This window comes from Podarcis filfolensis (genome assembly GCF_964270895.1).
Source record: "Podarcis filfolensis genome assembly, chromosome: 8".
In the NCBI taxonomy this organism is placed as follows: Eukaryota; Metazoa; Chordata; class Lepidosauria; order Squamata; family Lacertidae; genus Podarcis; species Podarcis filfolensis.
In genome coordinates, this window is record NC_139611.1 from 83,447,069 (window position 1) to 83,466,944 (window position 19,876).

General features: G+C 49.4%; 1 protein-coding gene across 1 annotated transcript; it reads right to left on the minus strand.

Moving 5' to 3' along the window:
• Positions 1-1,443: 1,443 nt before the first annotated feature.
• On the minus strand, positions 1,444-19,251 carry QPCTL (glutaminyl-peptide cyclotransferase like). Its single transcript, XM_083627645.1, has 7 exons — positions 18,972-19,251; positions 14,628-14,774; positions 13,542-13,829; positions 12,114-12,266; positions 9,331-9,430; positions 6,687-6,803; positions 1,444-3,014 (listed from the first exon to the last, which is right to left on the minus strand). Exons 1-7 carry the CDS (start codon positions 19,215-19,217, stop codon positions 2,869-2,871), a joined length of 1,197 nt encoding a protein of 398 aa, XP_083483771.1. The 5' UTR covers positions 19,218-19,251; the 3' UTR covers positions 1,444-2,868.
• Positions 19,252-19,876: the final 625 nt, after the last annotated feature.

The following is a 19,876-nucleotide window of genomic DNA, read 5'->3' on the forward strand; positions in this document are numbered from 1 at the left end:
CAGTCCAATGAAGTTGAAGAATCATTGCTTCAACACGGGTGATCTTTGCTTCTTCCAGTACACTGGCATTTGTTCACCTGTCTTCCCAAGTGATGTGTAAAAATTTCCAGAAACACCATTGATGGAATCTTTTGAGGTGTTGGAGATGGCGTTTATAAGTGGTCTGTGTTTCAGAAGCATTCAGCAGGGTTGGTAGTACGACAGCTTTGTAAACAAGCATTTTGGTTTCCCTGTGAATGTCCTGGTCCTCAAACACTGCACTTCAATCGGGAGAAAGCCGCACTCCCAGAGCTCAGGCGATGCTGGATTTCGGCATCAGTGTTGGCCCTTGTGGAAAGATAACTGCCCATTGTGCCTCCCATCCCCTTCTCACTACTACTGTAAAACTTTAGGCTATAAGGTCCAAGGTGGAGAGAATTCACTGCTCTCTAGGTCTGATCACAGACACTAGAGGGGAGGAACCCGTTACCTTCGACTCAAACTCCCATTGGCCACAGGCTGCATGGCCAACAGTGACCCCTGACATACGTGTGTACAATTGCTCTTAAAGGAGGAATCTGGAAGGCGAGGTAAGCAAATCGAAGAGAACAGAGAGGGACGCTGAGGGATGGGCAAACTGAGAAGGCTGCTTCAGAGTTTGGAGTCATGAAAGGGCAGCAAACACTGAGGTCCAGCTCCGAGAAGGCCTTCTGGCGGTTCCCTCCCTGCGAGAAGTGAGGTTACAGGGAACCAGGCAGAGGGCCTTCTCGGTGGTGGCGCCTGCCCTGTGGAATGCCCTCCCAGCAGATGTCAAGGAAATAAGCAACTATCTGACTTTTAGAAGACATCTGAAGGCAGCCCTTTTAGGGAAGCTTTTAATGTCTGATGTTTTGTCGCTTTTATTATCATTAATTCTGTTGGGAGCCACCCAGAGTGGCTAGGGAACCTAGCCAGATGAGTGGAGTCTAAATAAAATATTATTACTATTATTATTACTTGTTTCACCCTTTTTTAATACTGTGAAAAGGGGGGGGGAATCTTATGCTGAAGGAACAAATAAAGAAACAAATACTTTTATTATTAATAATATTGGCATCAAAAATAGATTATTATTATTACTTTTACTGCCAGAGAGAGGGGGTTGTAGGATTGCTTTTTTTCCTTTTTTTGCCTCAAGTGCCAAATGTAACTTGGGTGCTGAGCTGCTTTTAAATCTTGCAATTTAAACTGTTGCAACCTGCCCCGGGACCTTAAGGTAAATTCAAATGACGACATTCCGCGCCTTCAATGGGGGCTCCGTTTTCTGCTTCACCTCAAAATGTCTCAGGGAGCCCTTTTGAGAAAACACCTTGAAACAGGTAGGAAAACCAGGTGCCAAAGATCAGGAAGTCCACTGAATTTTATCGCGGCGCTAAGTTTAAATTCTGGTTGTCCTAACAGGCAAAAAACACACACACAAATAGATGAAAGAGCAGAAAGCTGCAAGAAACTTTTATTGTAATACTTGTCAACGAACCATTTGAGGGAGGGGACGTAGTCTGAGATGGAATAATGGACTGTAACACTTCAGACTGTTCCCCAACTTTTACTTTTTTTAAAGTCCTTGCAAGTAGAAAGCTAGAACACCAGGAAGAGGGCTGAACTGGAATCTCTCATTGATTTGCTAGCTTTTTACTTGCAGGTATGCTTTAAAAAAGGTGAGGACGCATTCAGAAGTGGCACCCCACTCTCCTAACTCAGGATTTTGTTGTGTGTCCAAACCAGGCCTCGGAGTCACTTTGGAATAAGGAAGGTGCGTAACCCAGATTTAGCTTGAATGTGACATGAGAATTCCTCCCTCCCACCCAAGCTTTTTCCACATAGCCGAGCTGCCACACCCGAAGTCGCCTTAAGGCTCAACAATAAATATTGAATTACAAACAGAGCAAAAACCCGTTTTTGCTTTGTACAGGGTGGAATAGGTCGGCGGGGGGGCAGAGGTAGGCATCTCTGGGAATCTTGGACATTGTTCTGCACCCCCCAGCACGGACTAAACAGCTGCCTCAGGGGAAAAGAAAATTTCAGTTTAAGTATCTGGGATCAGAGTGCAAACGGTTGTCCCTGAATCGTGTCTCTATCACGTGTCAATAGCCACATTCCGTGGAACCGACAGGAGCCTGGGCACTTCGAAAAACCAGGCCTCGGTTTCCAAAATGGCTCAAGAGCAGAACTTGGATTCAAGACTGTTATTAATAACAAGAGTGCACATTGTAGGGTTGCTGATCAGGGACGGGTCGGGGGGTCCCACCCCCCCCACAAGAAACTACAGTCATACCTTGGGTTACAGACGCTTCGGGTTGTGCGATTTTGGGTTGCGCACCGTGATGAACCCAGAAGTACTGGAACGGTTACTTCCGGGTTTTGGCGCTTGCGCAGAAGCGCTAAATCGCGCTTTGCACATGCTCAGAAGCGCCAAATCACGACACACGCGGGTCGCGGACGTGCCTCCCGCATGGATGTTTGCAACCCGAGCGTCCACTGTACTACAATCCCCTGGGAAGAAAGGAAGCTTATTATTATTATTATTCTCTCTACCGCCACTCCAATTTGGTTTCCCTGATCTGTGCCATCTTGGAGATCAGTCTGGGGTCCTCTTGCCTGGCCAGCCACATTCCCTGAGGGGCCTGAAGGCTTAGTTCCCCAAGACACAAGGTCTGAGACCCTTCCGTTCCCCAGCCTGTCTCTCCCCACATCCCTTTGGGCCACGAGCGCAGCTTCTGCAAGGGCCGCAGACGGAGTCCCTGGCAAGCGATCGTGCTGTTTCTTAAACGTGGCGCATCCTCCAGCCGTTCCACTTCTCGGTTGACCAAAAACCAAAGGCCTCGGGGTCAGCAGGAGAGTCCTTTCCCCCTAAAGCCACAGATATTCCGCCAAGAAAGCTGCCAAGATCTTACAGAGGTTGAGCACCGTAGGCGGGTGCAGGTTCTCTTCTGTGTCCTCGAAGGTGTGCCAGACTGCGGGGAAAGGTGTGGTGATGAGGTGAAGGACTGGAACACCTTCGGCAAAGAAAGAGAGAGAGAAGGAATCAAAAGCTGTCAGCCCAGCGTCGTCTGAAAACCACGCCACGCAGTACATTTTCTACAGAGCACATTGTTCAAATGCAGGTGTTTTTTCTTTCTTTCTTTAAAAGAAGAAGAAGAGGAGGAGTTTGGATTTGATATCCCGCTTTATCACTACCCTAGGGAATCTCAAAGCGGCTAACATTCTCCTTTCCCTTCCTCCCCCACAACAAACACTCTGTGAGGTAAGTGGGGCTGAGAGACTTAAGAGAAGTGTGACTAGCCCAGGGTCACCCAGCAGCTGCATGTGGAGTGTTGAGAGAGTTCTGACTCTCTCAACACCCCCTCTCGCATCACATTCTGAGAGGACTTGTGAGCACACCTTTACAGACCTCTGTGTGTCCCACACCTTCCCACCTGCCTGTTGAGTCTCCTCACAAATCTCTGGTTCGCACTGTGCGAGACCAACCCACGCATTTGTGACTTGAAACCTCTCAGGTGGAATTCCCTTTGTTGCCCGTGAAGACCGCCTGGGCACAAACTGGGGTTCTTCTCCTGACCCACTGGGGCCAGCAAGTGCGTCTTCTTCATCAGAGTCCCCCTCTGACTTGATCCGTCTGTGAGCTTTCTCCATCACTCTAACAGGAGATGAGGGCTCACTCTTGGACACTCCTTTCACAACCTGTGGAAACGCCTCCCCCTGGTCCTGATCCTGATCATCGACCAGATCACCATTATCTGGCTCTCCCTCCTGCTCAGATTCAGATTCAGACAGACAATCTGAGACAGGGGAAGCGAACCCAGTTCACCAGATTACGAGTCCACTGCTCTTAACCACTACACCACACTGGCTCTAAAAAACAAAGAGAGATAGACTCCTAGAGTCAGAAGGGCTCATGGGCAATGCAGGAATCTCAACAAAAGCACCCATGACAGATGGAAAACCCCACCCAGCCCCTGTTTCAAAATCTCGGACAAGAGGTAGGAATAATGGCCATCAGTTTGGAAGGCTATAAAAAGAGGAGACAACAGATTATTGGAGGGATAAGGCTGGCCATGTGGGCTGTGTTCTCTGACAGGGACGCAGTACGGCAGTGTGGCATAATGGGCAAGAGTGCTGGACTGCGACCTGAGAGACCTGGGTTCGAATCCCCACGCAGCCATGGAGCTCACTGGGTGACAGCCTCTTCTCAGCCTATTGTTGTTGTTTAGTCGTGTCTGCCTCTTCGTGACCCCCGGACCAGAGCACGCCAGGCACTCCTGTCTTCCACTGCCTCCCACAGTTTGGTCAAACTCATGCTGGTAGCTTCAAGAACACTGTCCAGCCATCTCATCCTCTGTCGTCCCCTTCTCCTTGTGCCCTCCATCTTTCCCAACATCAGGGTCTTTTCCAGGGAGTCTTCTCTTCTCATGAGGCGGTCAAAGTATTGGAGCCTCAGCTTCAGGATCTGTCCTTCCAGTGAGCACTCAGGGCTGATTTCCTTAGGAATGGATACGTTTGATCTTCTTGCAGTCCATGGGACTCTCAAGAGTCTCCTCCAGCACCGCAATTCAAAAGCATCCATTCTTCAGCCATCAGCCTTCTTTATGGTCCAGCTCTCACTTCCATACATCACTACTGGGAAAACCATAGCTTTAACTATACGGACCTTTCTTGGCAAGGTGATGTCTCTGCTTGATGTTGTCTAGGTTTGTCTCTCAGCCTAATAATAATTTATTATTTATACCCCACCCATTGGGTCGGGCTTCCCCAGCCACTCTGGACAGCTTCCAACAGAATATTAAAATACAATAACCTATCAAACTTTAAAAACTTCCCTAAACAGGGCTGCCTTCAGATGTCTTCTAAAAGTCTAGTAGTTGTTTATAATAGCCATAGTTGTTGAATTCCCACACATATGGGCCAGAATGTGACTAAATTGACCTCATTAAAAGCTACCATCGCTAACGGTGAACACCAGCAGCCAAGAGGATCATGCAGATTAAGTGGGGGTTAGACAACCCAGAAGCTGAGCCTGACCTACTTCACGGGGTTCTTGTGAGGGTAAAATGGGGAGGAGAACCATGTGTACCAACCTGAATTCCCTGGGAGAAAAGGCAGTATATAAATGCAATAAATAATAATCATAATAATCCTCTGAATGACAGCTGCCGAGAATCTCGGGTGGGGGGAGATGGCTGGTGCTGGTATCTACCGTATTTTTCGCCCTATAGGACGCACTTTTTCCCCTCCAAAAATGAAGGGGAAATCTGGGTGCGTCCTATGGGGCAAATGCAGGCTTTCGCTGAAGCTTGGAGAGCGAGAGGGGTCGGTGTGCACCGACCCCTCTCGCTCTCCAGGCTTCAGGAAGACATCCGCAGCCTAGGCAGCCCTGCGGGAGTTCCCGCAGGGCTGTCTAGGCTGCGGATAGCAGCCTGCCGCCCGGCGCGAGGGGCACCCTGAAGCAGAGTGCCCCTCGCGCCGGGCAGACATCCGCATCGTGGGGAGCCCTGCAGGAGTTCCCCGCAGGGCTCCCCACGCTGCAGATAGCAGCCTGCCGCCCGGCAGGCAGGGCACGCTGAAGCAGAGCGCCCCACGCGCCGGGCAGAGATCGGCCAGCCCCACAAGCTCGGGGGACAGCAAGGAGGCGCACCACCGCCATCCCGCTGTTCCTCAACCTGGTTCGGTTTCCCCAATCTGGTTTTGGGGGGGAAATAAAGAAAAATAAATTTTCCTTTATTTCCCCCCCAAAAAACTAGGTGCGTCCTATGGGACGGAGCGTCCTATGGGACGAAAAATACGGTAGTTGCCCACTTTTGAGAACAGGATGTTGTTCTGATGCTTTCCTCTTTTCCAGCACCAGGCAAAAACTTCTGTTATTTCCCCAGGTGGGTGGGGTACAAATAAGAACATTATTATTATTAATATTATTATTATTATTATTATTATTATTATTATTATTATTATTATTACTATTATTTTTATTGTAAAACCAAGGAGACATCGCAACTTATCATTCATTGAAATAGCCATTCTAATTACCACCCAAGACTCACAGAAATCTACTGTTCCAATAGCAATCTGGCACTCTCACGGGTTGCCGTCTCCCACCCAAGAATAGGTGAAGCTGCACACATTTGCTACCTGGTTCTCCTTCTTCTCACCAAGGAGTGCACTCGGACAATTCAACCCACACGAGAGGAACCCCCTCAAAAAACCCTCAACCCAATCCGTCAGCAGTGTTGCTTTTGTAGTTCTCTGGATGGCCATTTACAGACACTAGCTAACAGGACCAGTGGTCAGGGATGATGGGAGTTGTAGTCCCAAAACAGCTGGAGGGCCAGGTTTAGCCATGCCTGGGCCATTAGTACCAGCAGATGGTTTCCCTCACTTCCTCCTTAGATCGGCCCAAACTTGCAGCTGCTTTAGAAATCTGCTCTGTGAGCTTTCGGTCTCTGTTTTCGAGCTTGCAGCACACTGCGAGACTCTCCTCGGCCGTTTTGAAAACTCTTGCTTTCTTCCTCGAGAGGAGCATTTTATAGAATTGTAGAGCTGAAGGGACCACCCCCCCCAGGGTCATCTATCCCAACCCCCGTTTGGTAAGAGAGCAGGCTGCAAAGAGCAAACACCGGATCGAACCAGCAACGAAAAGACCTCAGGGCAACTGGGGGAAAGCGGGAGAGAAGTACCTCTCCGGAGGAAGGGAGCGTGGTCGTCTTCGACGGGGTCATAGTAGGAGCGTTGCTGGAAATAGAGTTGTTCCTTTGCGTGAGACTCCAGAAGGCCGAGCCGGTGCAGCCGCTTCTCTAGAGAACGAAAGGGTGGGATTAGGCGCAGCGTAGAAGCCATGGTCCAACTCTCCTGCAGGCTTGCGCGGTCCAAAATTTCCCCCCTCTTCTCCTGCCTCCAGGGGGGGGTTACTGATTTTAGCCGATGGAAGTTTAACCCTTTACAAAGAACTTTCCAAGACTTTAGCTTGCAGCCTCTTTGCTTCAGTCTATTTACAAAAGGGGGAGGCGGACTTCCTGTTTAGAACCTCCCCGTTTCGGTGCCAAATTAAGACGCTTAAAAATCCAATTTTCCGTTCTACTCACGGGTAGTTGTTTTAAGATCAAATTGCCCGCAGGAAAAAGTCAGCGCTCTCCGGCAACAGCAATGCGGCTTCACTCCGTGAAAAAAGCAGTCGATTCAAAGCACCGCGCCACTCACCCCACGTCGCTCCGGATCCCCAAAACCGGGTTTCCCTGCGAGTAGGGGAGGCGCAAAAGGTGCCAGCAGAATCCCACGTTCACAGGCTTCTCCCGCCTGTGATTTTTGGTGGGTCCCCGCCTTCACCGTGGCGGCCAGACCCTAGTTTCCACGAAGCAAATTCCTCCCAATCAGAGGAATTCTGCCATTGTCCAGAGGCGCCAACCCGGAAGTCCTCTAACTGAGAATCTCCAGGCTCCCTAAGCACTTCCAGTAAATACAGTGATACCTCAGGTTACATACGCTTCAGGTTACATATGCTTCAGGTTACAGACTCCGCTAACCCAGAAATATTTACTCGGGTTAAGAACTTTGCTTCAGGATGAGAAGAGAAATCGTGCTCTGGCGGCACGGCAGCAGCAGGAGGCCCCATTAGCTAAAGTAGTGCTTCAGGTTAAGAACAGTTTCAGGTTAAGAACGGACCTCCGGAACGAATTACCGTATTTTTTGCTCTATAAGACTCACTTTTTCCCTCCATAAAAGTAAGGGGAAATGTGTGTGCGTCTTATGGAGCGAATGCAGGCTGCGCAGCTATCCCAGAAGCCAGAACAGCAAGAGGGATTGCTGCTTTCACTGCGCAGCGATCCCTCTTGCTGTTCTGGCTTCTGAGATTCAGAATGTCTTTTTTCTTGTTTTCTTGTTTTCCTCCTCCAAAAACTAGGTGCGTCTTGTGGTCTGGTGCGTCTTATAGAGCGAAAAATACGGTAAGTGCGTAACCAGAGGTACCACTGTACTGGAGGAAAACACCAGCCCCGATGTAGGAGTCCAAACATCCAGAGTGTGGGGATCACATGGGGTTACTATGACGAATCCTAAAATATGCATCAAGCCATTGTCTCCGCTATGAAAGCATGGCGCTGACCGGGTTCAATTCATTGACAATAATTTCTGATCAAATCCCACAAGCCTCTGCATTTCTGGCCATTTTCTCTACTGCCCATTTCTCTCTGTCTGACAAGCACATATAAGAACCAGAGGACACAGTTGCCAGTTGCTTCGCCAGGCATGCAACCTGGGTCATAAAAGATAGGTAGTTTCTTTGGTGTACCCTTCCTTGATTTTATTCATCTTAGGGCCTGGAAATAGTTTCACAGGAAGGTGATAAAGATCCCTATCTCCTTGCCTTCCTTCCTCTCCTGTTTACCACTTGTTTACGACCTCTGGGTTTTCCTAAAAGCATTGCTTCCTATTTTATTTACCGTGTTTTTCGCTCTATAAGATGCACCAGATCACAAGACGCACCTAGTTTTTGGAGGAGGAAAACAAGAAAAAAAATATTCTGAATCCCAGAAGCCAGAACAGCAAGAGGGATCGCTGCGCAGTGAAAGCAGCAATCCCTCTTGCTGTTCTGGCTTCTGGGATAGCTGCACAGCCTGCATTCACTCCATAAGACGCACACACATTTCCCCTTACTTTTTAGGAGGGAAAAAGTGAGTCTTATAGAGCAAAAAATAAGGTACTTTGAACTGCATATACATGGTCAAGTAGGAAATTAGCTCGCTGTAGTTTTAATCTTTAACTTTGTCCCACGTGGGGTTTTTTGAAATGCTCAGAGGAAATCTGATTGGTTCTTACGGACACTGTGTAAAAAGATCTTTTGTGAATAAAACGACCTGGGCCGAGGGGTGGACAGGAATTATTATTATACGCACCCCTCGCCGAGTCTTACTGGTCAAGCCTCTGTGTGTATCAGAGTCCAATCCTTCCTTTGCTTTGGGAACGCCTCACCCCACATCTGTGGCACAAGTAGAAGAAAGGTCTAAAGCAGGGATGGAAGGGGCACCTGCAGACCCCCCAAAATTGATGGACTTCAACTTAAAGGGACGCAGGAACCTGTCAGATCATGGGTCCATCCACCTCAGTAATGCCAACACTGTGCAGCAGCTGTTCTGTAGGGTTTCAGGACTTGCAGTCCACTTGGAGGGCGCCGGGTTGGCGAAGGTGGATCTATCGGACAGAACTTTACATCCCCAGCCCCACACTTGCTGCTCATCCCTGGGAGGCGGGGTCTGAAATGCCGATCAACCCTGAAGTCCCACCCCCTCCTTTCCTGATTGGCTCCCCGGCGCGAAGAGTGACACTCACCGAGGCCAACGAGCCTTTCGAACCAGAGGGCTGTGTTGCGGAAATGGTTCTGGATGGTTGGCTGGCGGGCGCCCAAAAGGTCCAGCAGAACAAAGAGAGACTGAAACAGGAAAATGCAGAGTCAAAAACACAGGTGCTCCCGTGCCACAACAGCGGCAAGAGTCTTGATTGCACAAGGATGGAAGAATGAGGAAATCCCAACGAAAGAACGGCAAGAAAAATTAATGAACTATGCAGAGTTGGCTAAATTGACACATAAACTGTGGGACAAGGACAACTGTGACTTTAAGGAAGAATGGGAGCTTTTTGTAAATTATCTAAAAAGACAACAAAAAGAGCGGGACTCCTTGGCAGGTTTTGAATAAACATCCACAAATTTATTAGGTGAACATATGTACAACTTTTGGGGATGCGGGTGGCGCTGTGGGTTAAACCACAGAGCCTAAGACTTGCCGATCAGAAGGTCGACGGTTCGAATCCCCGTGACGAGGTGAGCTCCCGTTGCTCGGTCCCTGCTCCTGCCAACCTAGCAGTTTGAAAGCACGTCAAAGTGCAAGTAGATAAATAGGTACCGCTCCGGCAGGAAGGTAAACGGCGTTTCCGTGCGCTGCTCTGGTTCGCCAGAAGCGGCTTAGTCATGCTGGCCACATGACCCGGAAGCTGTACGCCGGCTCCCTCGGCCAATAAAGCGAGATGAGCGCCGCAACCCCAGAGTTGGTCACGACAGAACCTAATGGTCAGGGGTCCCTTTACCTTTACCATGCTACTGGAAGGTATTTTTTATTTATTATTTTATTTTGTATTGACTACGGCAGACCAACACGGCTACCTACCTCATATTAATGTCTGTTTCTGTTTGTTTGTTTGTTTGTTTGTTTGTTTAAGATTGAGGCTTTTATCTGCCGTGTTCACACCCAGGAGAGGACTATAGACGAAGAAATCAGGGGTCCCTTTACCTTTTTATGTACAATTTTATAATATGCAGAGAATATGTGTAAAGAAATCAGAGAGGGGACCTGAGAAAAGTCTTTGGTGGGAGGGAGAGGGAGGGATGGGGGGGAGGGGAAAAAAATATTGTAATTGATTAAATGGAGTGATAATTTTTTATGTTGAAATTGTTTAATTAAAATTTTAAAAACGACACACACAGGTACTCCCAGGTCCCTCTGCTGTCGTTTGAGGCTCAGGTGGGCTCAGGAGTCCCTTGTTTCACAGGGACTTAGAAAGCTGCCTTCTCTAGATTATTGTTCCATGTAGCCCAGTACTGTCTACAGTAACGTTGGAAAATGTCGATCACTTCTCCTACCTGGGCAGTTATTTTTTTCACAAGGGCCGACCGACATTGATGCCGAAATCCAGCATCGCCTGAGCTCTGGGAGTGCGGCTTTCTCCCGATTGAAGTGCAGTGTTTGAGGACCAGGACATTCGCAGGGAAACCAAAATGCTTGTTTGCAAAGCTATTGTACTACCAACCCTACTGCGTGCTTGTGAAACATGGACCACTTATAAACGCCATCTCCAGCACCTCAAAAGATTCCATCAACGGTGTTTCTGGAAATTTTTACACATCACTTGGGAAGACAGGCGAACAAATGCCAGTGTACTGGAAGAAGCAAAGATCACCAGTGTTGAAGCAATGATTCTTCAGCGTCAACTTCATTGGACTGGTCATGTTGTGCGGATGCCTGATTATCGTCTTTCAAAACAATTACTCTATTCCAAACTTAAAAATGGAAAGCGTAATGCTGGTGGTCAACAAGAGAGGTCTAAAGACTCTCTCAAGGCAAGTCTAAAAAAATGTAGTATGAACACCAGCAACTGGGAAACACTGGCCTGCAAGCGCTCCAATTGGAGAACAGCCTTTTCCAAAGCTGTTGTGGGTTTTGAAGACGCTCAAACTCAGGACGCAAGGGGGAAACGTGCTAAGAGGAAGGCACGCTTGGCAAATCCACACCGTGATCAACTCCCGCCCGGAAACCTATGTCCCCCTTGTAGAAGGACGTGTGGATCCAGAATTGGCCTCCACAGTCACTTACGGACTCACTGTTAAAACCGTGTTTATGGAAGACAATCTTACTCGGCTACGAGTCCATAAATAGCAACACCCTCGAGGTCCCGGGCCCTAAGGAAGTTAGATTAGCTTCAACCAGAGCCAGGGCCTTTTCAACTCTGGCTCCAGCCTGGTGGAACGCTCTGCCTCATGAGACAGGGCCCTGCAGGATCTGATTTCTTTCCGCAGGGCCTGTAAGACAGAGCTGTTCTGCCTGGCCTTTGGCTTGGAGCCAATTTGATTCCCTCCCCCTCTTTTTTCTTTTTCCTTTCTCCTCCTGTGATGAGGCTGCATTTTAATGTTTCAATATTTTAATTGTTGTATTTTAACCTTGTTTTTAAGTTGTATTCATTCAACTTGTTTTTATTATTGCTTGTAAGCCGCTCTGAGCCCGGCCTTGGCTGGGGAGGGCGGGGTATAAATAAATAAATTATTATTATTATTATTATTATTAGTGATCACCAAGGAAGAAGAAGACACTGACTGGTAGTGGCTCTCCAGGGCATTCCCAGATCCCACCTGAAGACTGAACCAGGAACCTTCTCGCGCACGAGGCAGCATGCTTTTCCACTGAGCTCTGGCTGCTTCCGTGGCGCTTAATGTGGTTTCAAACCGAACAGGGAGAGATCAGAGAGGAAGCCCCCACCCTTTCAAGGTGGCAAAGGCCTGCACTTCCCTTTTTGCAAGGAAAAGCCAGCCGTTTCTCAGGCGGCTGGCTCAGAGAAGCACTCACGATAGCCTGGATCTGGCTGAGGCCCGGGCGATGTGGCGCCTTCGCCATGCGATCAGCCAAATGTCGCGCGCCGTACAAGGAGTCCTGATCCGTCCACTCCCGGAAGGCCTCCTCCCCGTCGAAGAACAGCAGCTGCAACGTCACCTTGGAGCCCTAAAACACAGAGACGTGATGTTTCAGACCCCCTTCGGTTGTTCAACTTCAAAACAGGTTGCAAAGTTGCCGTTGATACATTAGAAGACGACGGCACCATTGATAACAGACTTGGATAACTTCACACACACACACAAGCTACGCTTCTGTTATAAATTCATAGAAAATCAACCATACATCGGATCTGCACTGTTCCACTTTTATTTTACTCCATGAAGGAAGGACTACAAAATGGGGAAGGTTTGATACAGGGCAGCCATAAGCCCTTGAGCATACCAGCACATACAAAGGAGCCCTGCCCAGTTGGCATGACAACCTTGATGGTCCCAGACAGAAGACCATCAAGGTCACAAAGGACTTGCATATGGGAGTGGATTCAGCACGGACTGGAACAAAGGACAATGATCAGCTCTTCCCTCTGGGGGCAGAAAACTGCAAACTCCCCTCTGTCACCTGGAAAGTACTCATGGGGAGGGGGAAAGGGGGAACCAGCCAGGTGACAAGATACTCAGGTTAACTCCACAACTCCTCCCTCAACCCCTCCTTTTTGTGATGTAGTCTTAGGGGTGTAGTTTGGGGGATTAAAGGTAAAGGTACCCCTGCCCGTACAGGCCAGTCGTGTCCAACTCTAGGGTTGTGCACCCATCTCACTTAAGAGGCCGGGGGCCAGCGCTGTCCGGAGACACTTCCGGGTCACGTGGCCAGCGTGACGAAGCTGCTCTGGCGAGCCAGCACCAGCGCAGCACACGGAAACGCCATTTACCTTCCCGCTATAAAGCGGTACCTATTTATCTATTTGCACTTAGGGGTGCTTTCGAACTGCTAGGTGGGCAGGAGCCGGGACCGAAAGACGGGAGCTCACCCCGCCGCGGGGATTCAAACCGCCGACCATGCGATCGGCAAGTCCTAGGCACTGAGGTTTTACCCACAGCGCCACCCACGTCCCTAGTTTGGGGGATTAGTAACTAATAAAAGTTGGGGTCTTCTTTTGTTCTGGGCTTCCATTTTGCTTCATCTTGTTGCGGGTGGGAGTCCTGTCGCCACAGTTTCCAATAAAGGCCAAGCCTTCAGGCTGCTGTTTTGCTCCAAGTTATCCTGGTTGCTGTCTTTGTTTTTGTCCAAGGGAGCCCTCGGATTTTTCCGTTAACAGAAGCCACGCCGGTAAAAAGGCAGTTGGAAAAATATATACATACAAATAAGCCCTTACTCCCCCTTTCTTCAAGAGACACAAAAGGAAACCCGGGCATTTCTGCCCAGGAAAGGCCACCTGCTCACCCTCTCCTTCGATTTCTTCAGCTCCTCGTCCAGCGCCGTCACCAGCTCCATCAGGATGGCACATGGCACAGCCGAGTCCGTCGCCCCCAGGAAGGCCCGGCCGCGCTTGTCGCGGGGGAAGTACTTGGAGTCGTAGTGGCAGGCAAACACCAGGCACCAGGTGGCTGCGGGGTCCAGCGTAGCCACCACATTGGCGAAGCTGACGACGCCGTGCGGCGCCCGGTCTTTGAAGGCGTCCACCTCTATGTGCCAGGAAGCGCCCAGTTCCCTCAGCTTTTCCACAATGAACTAGGAAGGAAGAAGAGGGGGAAAAGAACTTGAGTCGCTCACGCAAGGTTCTAGTCCTCAGTTTTTCACCCTCTCTCATTAAACTCGAGGACTTCCAAGGAGACGGAGCGCTGGAAGACTCAGGACAGATATCAAATGAATTTATTTTTCGACACAACTACTGCAGCAGCAAGAGCATTCCATGTCCCCCAGCCATAGCTGTCAAGCGTCCCTTATTTGGCGGGACAGTCCCTTATCCTAGCGCCATGTCCCGCTGCTGTCCCTTATTGATGATGTCCCGTAAATTTCCTGGGTTTCAAAGGAAGCAGCTCCTCTCCCTCCCTCCCTGCCGGCCAGGGAGTAAGGAGGCTCCAACTGTGTTGCTTGGCTGAGTTGCTCACCCAATAAGTAGTCTAAGAACGACTCTGGGGTGTGTGGAGCTTGCATGCCTTGTGCCAATCAAATCGGCTGCGTTGCCTGGGGACTTTGCTCAGCGCTTCCCAGCGGAGAGGTGACAGTGGTTTTCCTTTGTCGGGTTGCTGCGCTGTGGGAACCACCGCTTGAGGCTTCGTTTGGCTGCTGGCTGGGCTTTCTGCCTTTGGCTCAGAGGGGCTCAGAAGTCAAACATACCTGTGCTTGGAAAATCCCTTATTTTGGCTCCTTATTTTCAAGGCTGCCAGTCCCTTATTTTCAAATCTGTTAGTTGACAGCTATGCCCCCAACGGTGAGACGATGCAGCGGTTACAAAGGAGGACCGTAACCTGAAGTTTACGGCTCGCTGTGACGTGTTCAGTCAGCAAGATTAGAGTTTGGACTCACCTGCCGCACTTTTTCGTTGCCAGGGCTTCCAGAGTACCTCTCAATCAGGATGGGCTGCAGGTAGCTACGCCAAAGGCGCTGCAGTTGGACCTGCGATGCCAGGTCTTTCAGCTGACCGCTAGTCAGGTTTTGGGGCATGTGCTTCAGCTGCCAAGAAGGCGAGAGAAAAGCTTCGTCAGAAAACAATCCCAGCAGTGCCAGATTTAGGGCGGCGCAGGCAGTTGCGCTGCACAGGGTGCAGAGTCGAGGAGGTGCAAAATAACAACAACATTTATATGGGTATCTACTGAGAAGATACATAAAAAAAGCAACTGTACCAAAATTAATTATTATGAAAATAAGAATTATTATTTTGGGGGATGGGGCAATTTTTGTCCTCGCTCTGGGCACCATATTATCCAAGTCCAGCCTCACTGAAAGAAATCCTGGCAAGCTCAGACCACCTCTCCTGCTCTGTCCCCCTCAACAAAATCTGAATTCCCCATAGCTGAGGCCTTGTGGCAAGGCTCCTTCCAGGTGAATATTTCTCCCACATTTCCAGCTGCTTTGGACTACAATTCCCATCAGCCCCAGCCAGCCCGGCCATCTTGGACTACAACTCCCACCAGCTCCAGCCAGCACGGCCATCTTGGACTACAACTCCCACCAGCCCCAGCCAGCAGGGCCATCTTGGACTACAACTCCCACCAGCCCCAGCCAGCAGGGCCATCTTGGACTACAACTCCCACCAGCCCCAGCCAGCATGGCCATCTTGGACTACAACTCCCACCAGCCCCAGCCAACACGGCCATCTTGGACTACGACTCCCACCAGCCCCAGCCAACACGGCCATCTTGGACTACAACTCCCACCAGCCCCAGCCAGCACAGTCCTGCTTGCATATGGTCTGGACTAATAGGTTCACCTGGTCCTCTCCAGCCTGAATTATATGGCTGAAAAAGGAAGGAAGCTTTGGGTAACCAGGAGAGGATTTTTGTGTGTTGAAGGGGAATGACTAGGTGCCATAGCTGTCAACATTTCCTGTTTTTAAAGGGAAATTCCCTTATTCTGAATTGGATTCCTCGCAAGTAAAGGGAAAAGTTGACTGCTATGCTAGGTGCCCCTTTGAATTCTGCCGGTCATAAGTCTCTGAGGCAGATTATGCGAACAGCCCAGAGACCACCCTGGGGAATAGGGCAGTCCTGAATGGGGTGACTGTGCCCCTGAAGGACCAGGTGTGCAGCCTGGGAGTCATTCTGGACTCACAGCTGTCCATGGAGGCGCAGGTCAATTCTGTGTCCAGGGCGGCTGTCTGCCAGCTCCATCTGGTACGCAGGCTGAGACCCTCCCTGCCCGCAGACTGTCTCGCCAGAGTGGTGCATGCTCTGGTTATCTCCCGCTTGGACTACTGCAATGCGCTCTATGTGGGGCTACCTTTGAAGGTGACCCAGAAACTACAACTAATCCAGAATGCGGCAGCTAGACTGGTGACTGGGAGTGGCCGCTGAGACCACATAACACCGGTCCTGAGAGATCTGCATTGGCTCCCAGGACGTTTCCGAGCACAATTCAAAGTGTTGGTGCTGACCTTTAAAGCCCTAAACGGCCAGTATACCTGAAGGAGCCTCTCCACCCCCATTGTTCTACCCGGACACTGAGGTCCAGCACCAAAGGCCTTCTGGTGGTTCCCTCACTGCGAGAAGCCAAGTTACAGGGAACCAGACAGAGGGCCTTCTCGGTAGTGGCGCCCGCCCTGTGGAACGCCCTCCCTTCAGATGTGAAGGAAATAAGCAGCTATCCTTTCTTTAAAAGACATCTGAAGTTTTTAATATTTAATGCTGTACTGTTTTTAACATTTGATTGGGAGCCGCCCAGAGTGGCTGGGGAAACTCAGCCAGATGGGCGGGGTATAAATAAATCATTATTATTAATTCAATAAATAAAAATAAAAAACAAAAGACTTTCATTGCAAAGCCTTTGCAGCAGGATCCCGTGGTGGGGCCCAGTCTGGCCTGTCTCCAACAAACCACAAACCTGAAAACCCCAAAAGGAGATCATCCACCCCACCGACCTGCAATCTGTCCTGTCTCGATCCGTGTTGCACAGTAGCACGGATGCACTTACTTCGTAAAATTTATATGTACAGCACTGCTCGATGGTAAGGTGGAGGGGAATCTCAGAGCGGTTTGCAAAATAAAATGACAAAGCAGCACAACCAACTTGCAGCCATAATGAAAACGGTGGCACGACTCCTGCAACACGCTGGCGACTAATATCCACACAATAATTACCAAAATGATTATACATTCATTATCAATCGTCTGAGAAAAATACAAAACCCTGAAAATTAATGAATGTTAGAATGATGTTGGATAGAAATTAAGTGGTTTCCAGCTGTAATGCTTTAAGAATATGGAAGAAGGGCATAAAAAGGTAAAAAAAAAATAACTAAAATGGTGTTGGATTGGAAATAAGTGGTATTAGTAACAAAGTTAATAAGAATATGCAAAAATGAATTGATAATGGATGAAAATACTGAGTTATAAAACGTTAAGTTATAGAGATAAGATAAATGAAAGAGGGTAAGGATTTGCTGATTTGATTATTTAAACGGGAATACAAGAAGGGGAGGTGTGAGGAAGTCAAAGAAACAAGCAAATGAGTTTTAAATTATGAAAAAGAATTGTTTTTATTTTTTTGTACTTTTTTGTGTGTGTTTACTCTTATTTTTTTCTTGCTTTTTTATTATGTGTTGTTGTATATTTGTTTTTTGTAAAATCTTAATAAATATTTCTTTAAAAAAAAAGAAAAATACAAAACCCTGTACAAAGCCACATAGACTTGCGAACTACCTAAAATGAGATGAACTTATAATGTCTGATTTCAGTGGCTTTTTCAAGTGCTTAAGTCAGTCCTCTGTTTTCTTTCTTTTTTTACTGTGTGTATATTAGTCGCCAACATGTTGCATGAGTCGTACTACTTTTATGAGCAGCACAGCTGACATTTTTCTAGCATAATTTAAAACGAGCAGGCAGTAGACACCGCAACAGCGCAGAGAAACCCCTCGCAAGCTCTCTAAACCCTTTGCCTAAACAAGAACTAGCAGGCGCCGAAAAGGATCCATGGTGCGCAGCCTGGGAGTCATTTTGGAACCACAGCTGTCCATGGAGGTGCAGGTCAATTCTGTGTCCAGGGTGGCTGTCTACCAGCTCCATCTGGTACACAGGATGAGACCCTGTCTGCCCGCAGACTGTCTCACCAGAGTGGTGCATGCTCTGGTTATCTCCCGCTTGGACTACTGCAATGCGCTCTACGTGGGGCTACCTTTGAAGGTGACCCGGAAACTGCAATTAATCCAGAATGCGGCAGCTAGACTGGTGACTGGGAGTGGCCGCCGGGACCACATAACACCGGTCCTGAGAGATCTGCATTGGCTCCCAGTACTTTTCCGAGCACAATTCAAAGTGTTGGTGCTGACCTTTCAAGCCCTAAACGGCCTCGGTCCTGTATACCTGAAGGAGCGTCTCCACCCCCATCGTTCTGCCCGGACACTGAGGTCCAGCGCCGAGGGCCTTCTGGCGGTTCCCTCATTGGAGAAGTGAGGTTACAGGGAACCAGGCACAGAGCCTTCTCGGTGGTGGCACCCGCCCTGTGGAACGCCCTCCCTTCAGATGTGAAGGAAATAAGCAGCTATCCTATCTTTAAAAGACATCTGAAGGCAGCCCTATTTAGGGAAGTTTTTAATATTTAGTGCTGTACTGTTTTTAACATTTGATTGGGAGTGGCTGGGGAAAGTCAGCCAGATGGGTGGGGTATAAATAATAAATTATTATTATTATTATTATTATTATTATTATTATTATTATTATTACAGTGGTACCTCAGGTTAAGTACTTAATTCGTTCCCGAGGTCCGTTCTTAACCTGAAGCACCACTTTAGCTAATGGGGCCTCCTGCTGCCTCTGCGCCGCCGGAGCCCGATTTCTGTTCTCATCCTGAAGCAAAGCTCTTAACCCGAGGTACTATTTCTGGGTCAGCGGAGTCTGTAACCTGAAGCGTCTGTAACCCGAGGTACCACTGTATATTGCTTGCTTTATGTTGCTATGGCCGTTGTCTAATGCGAAAAAAGTCTAGGAAAAGCTTGCTGGAACAGGCCAGTGGCTTACTAGATCAGCATCCAGTTTGTTTGTTTATAAATTTTGGGAAATCAAGGAAAAAAACGGAAGAAAAAAAGAGAGGAAATGATCCATTGGAAGCGGGGGATGCGCAAGTCAAGAGGCAGGGAGTTCCACAGCGCCTTGAAAGGCGGCGATCTTGAACCGACCGTGCACCAGACCCCCCCACCCCACCCCTACCTGTAGGTACCTGGGCGCCCGGGATCAGCTCCTCCTGCGCCGCCTCCCGGGGCCGGACGGCCGGGTCCTCGCCCAGCTGCCAGAGCAGGTAAAGCCCCGCCAGGGAGCCGGCGGCCAGGGCCAGCAGCCCGGCCAGCCAGAGGCGGCGGCGGCTGCTCGCCAGGCTCCGCTTCCGCGCGGCGGGGAAGCCTCCGGGCTCCAGGCCGCCCTGCGGGACCCCCGTCCCCGCGCGGCCCCGCCGAGGCCCTTTCCGCATGGCGCCTCCGCTCCGAATGGGGACCCCGGGGATCCTGCCGGCCACGCCCCCTCTCGGGGGAGGGCCAATGGGACGCGGCCGCGCCGGGCATGAATGGAAGGAGGCGGAGCCACGCGCTCGACCTTCCGCGTTCGAGCCGCGCCTCCGAGCCCCGAGCCTATCGGACGCGCCGCGCGAAGGGGCGGGGCGCTGTGGGGCCACGCCCTCTCGCTGGTTAAGGACACGCGGCGCTATCGGAAAGGAAAAGAGGGGGAAGAGGGTAGAGGAAGGCGAAGGACACGCGGGAAGGAAAGGGGAAGGTGGCGGGCGGTTCGTTCGTTACGGAAGGAGGTTTGATGCAATAAGTGTAAAACATATATATATATATATCACACAACCGAAATCTGCAGCTGAGCAATGAATGCCTTTATTAGGAACAACCGAAAGGTCCACAATCTATGGGCAAGCGTTAGTAATCATCATCATCATCAGTGCTTTTTTTGTAAAAAAAATAAATGTTTAGGGGTACTTTCATTTTCCTACTCATATTGAAATACTGCCTCTCAATGAGGCGAAACAGATTCAAAAAATGTTTAGGGGGTATGCGAACCTCCGCACCCCCCAGAAAAAGCACTAATTATTATTATTATTATTATTATTATTATTATTATTATTATTAA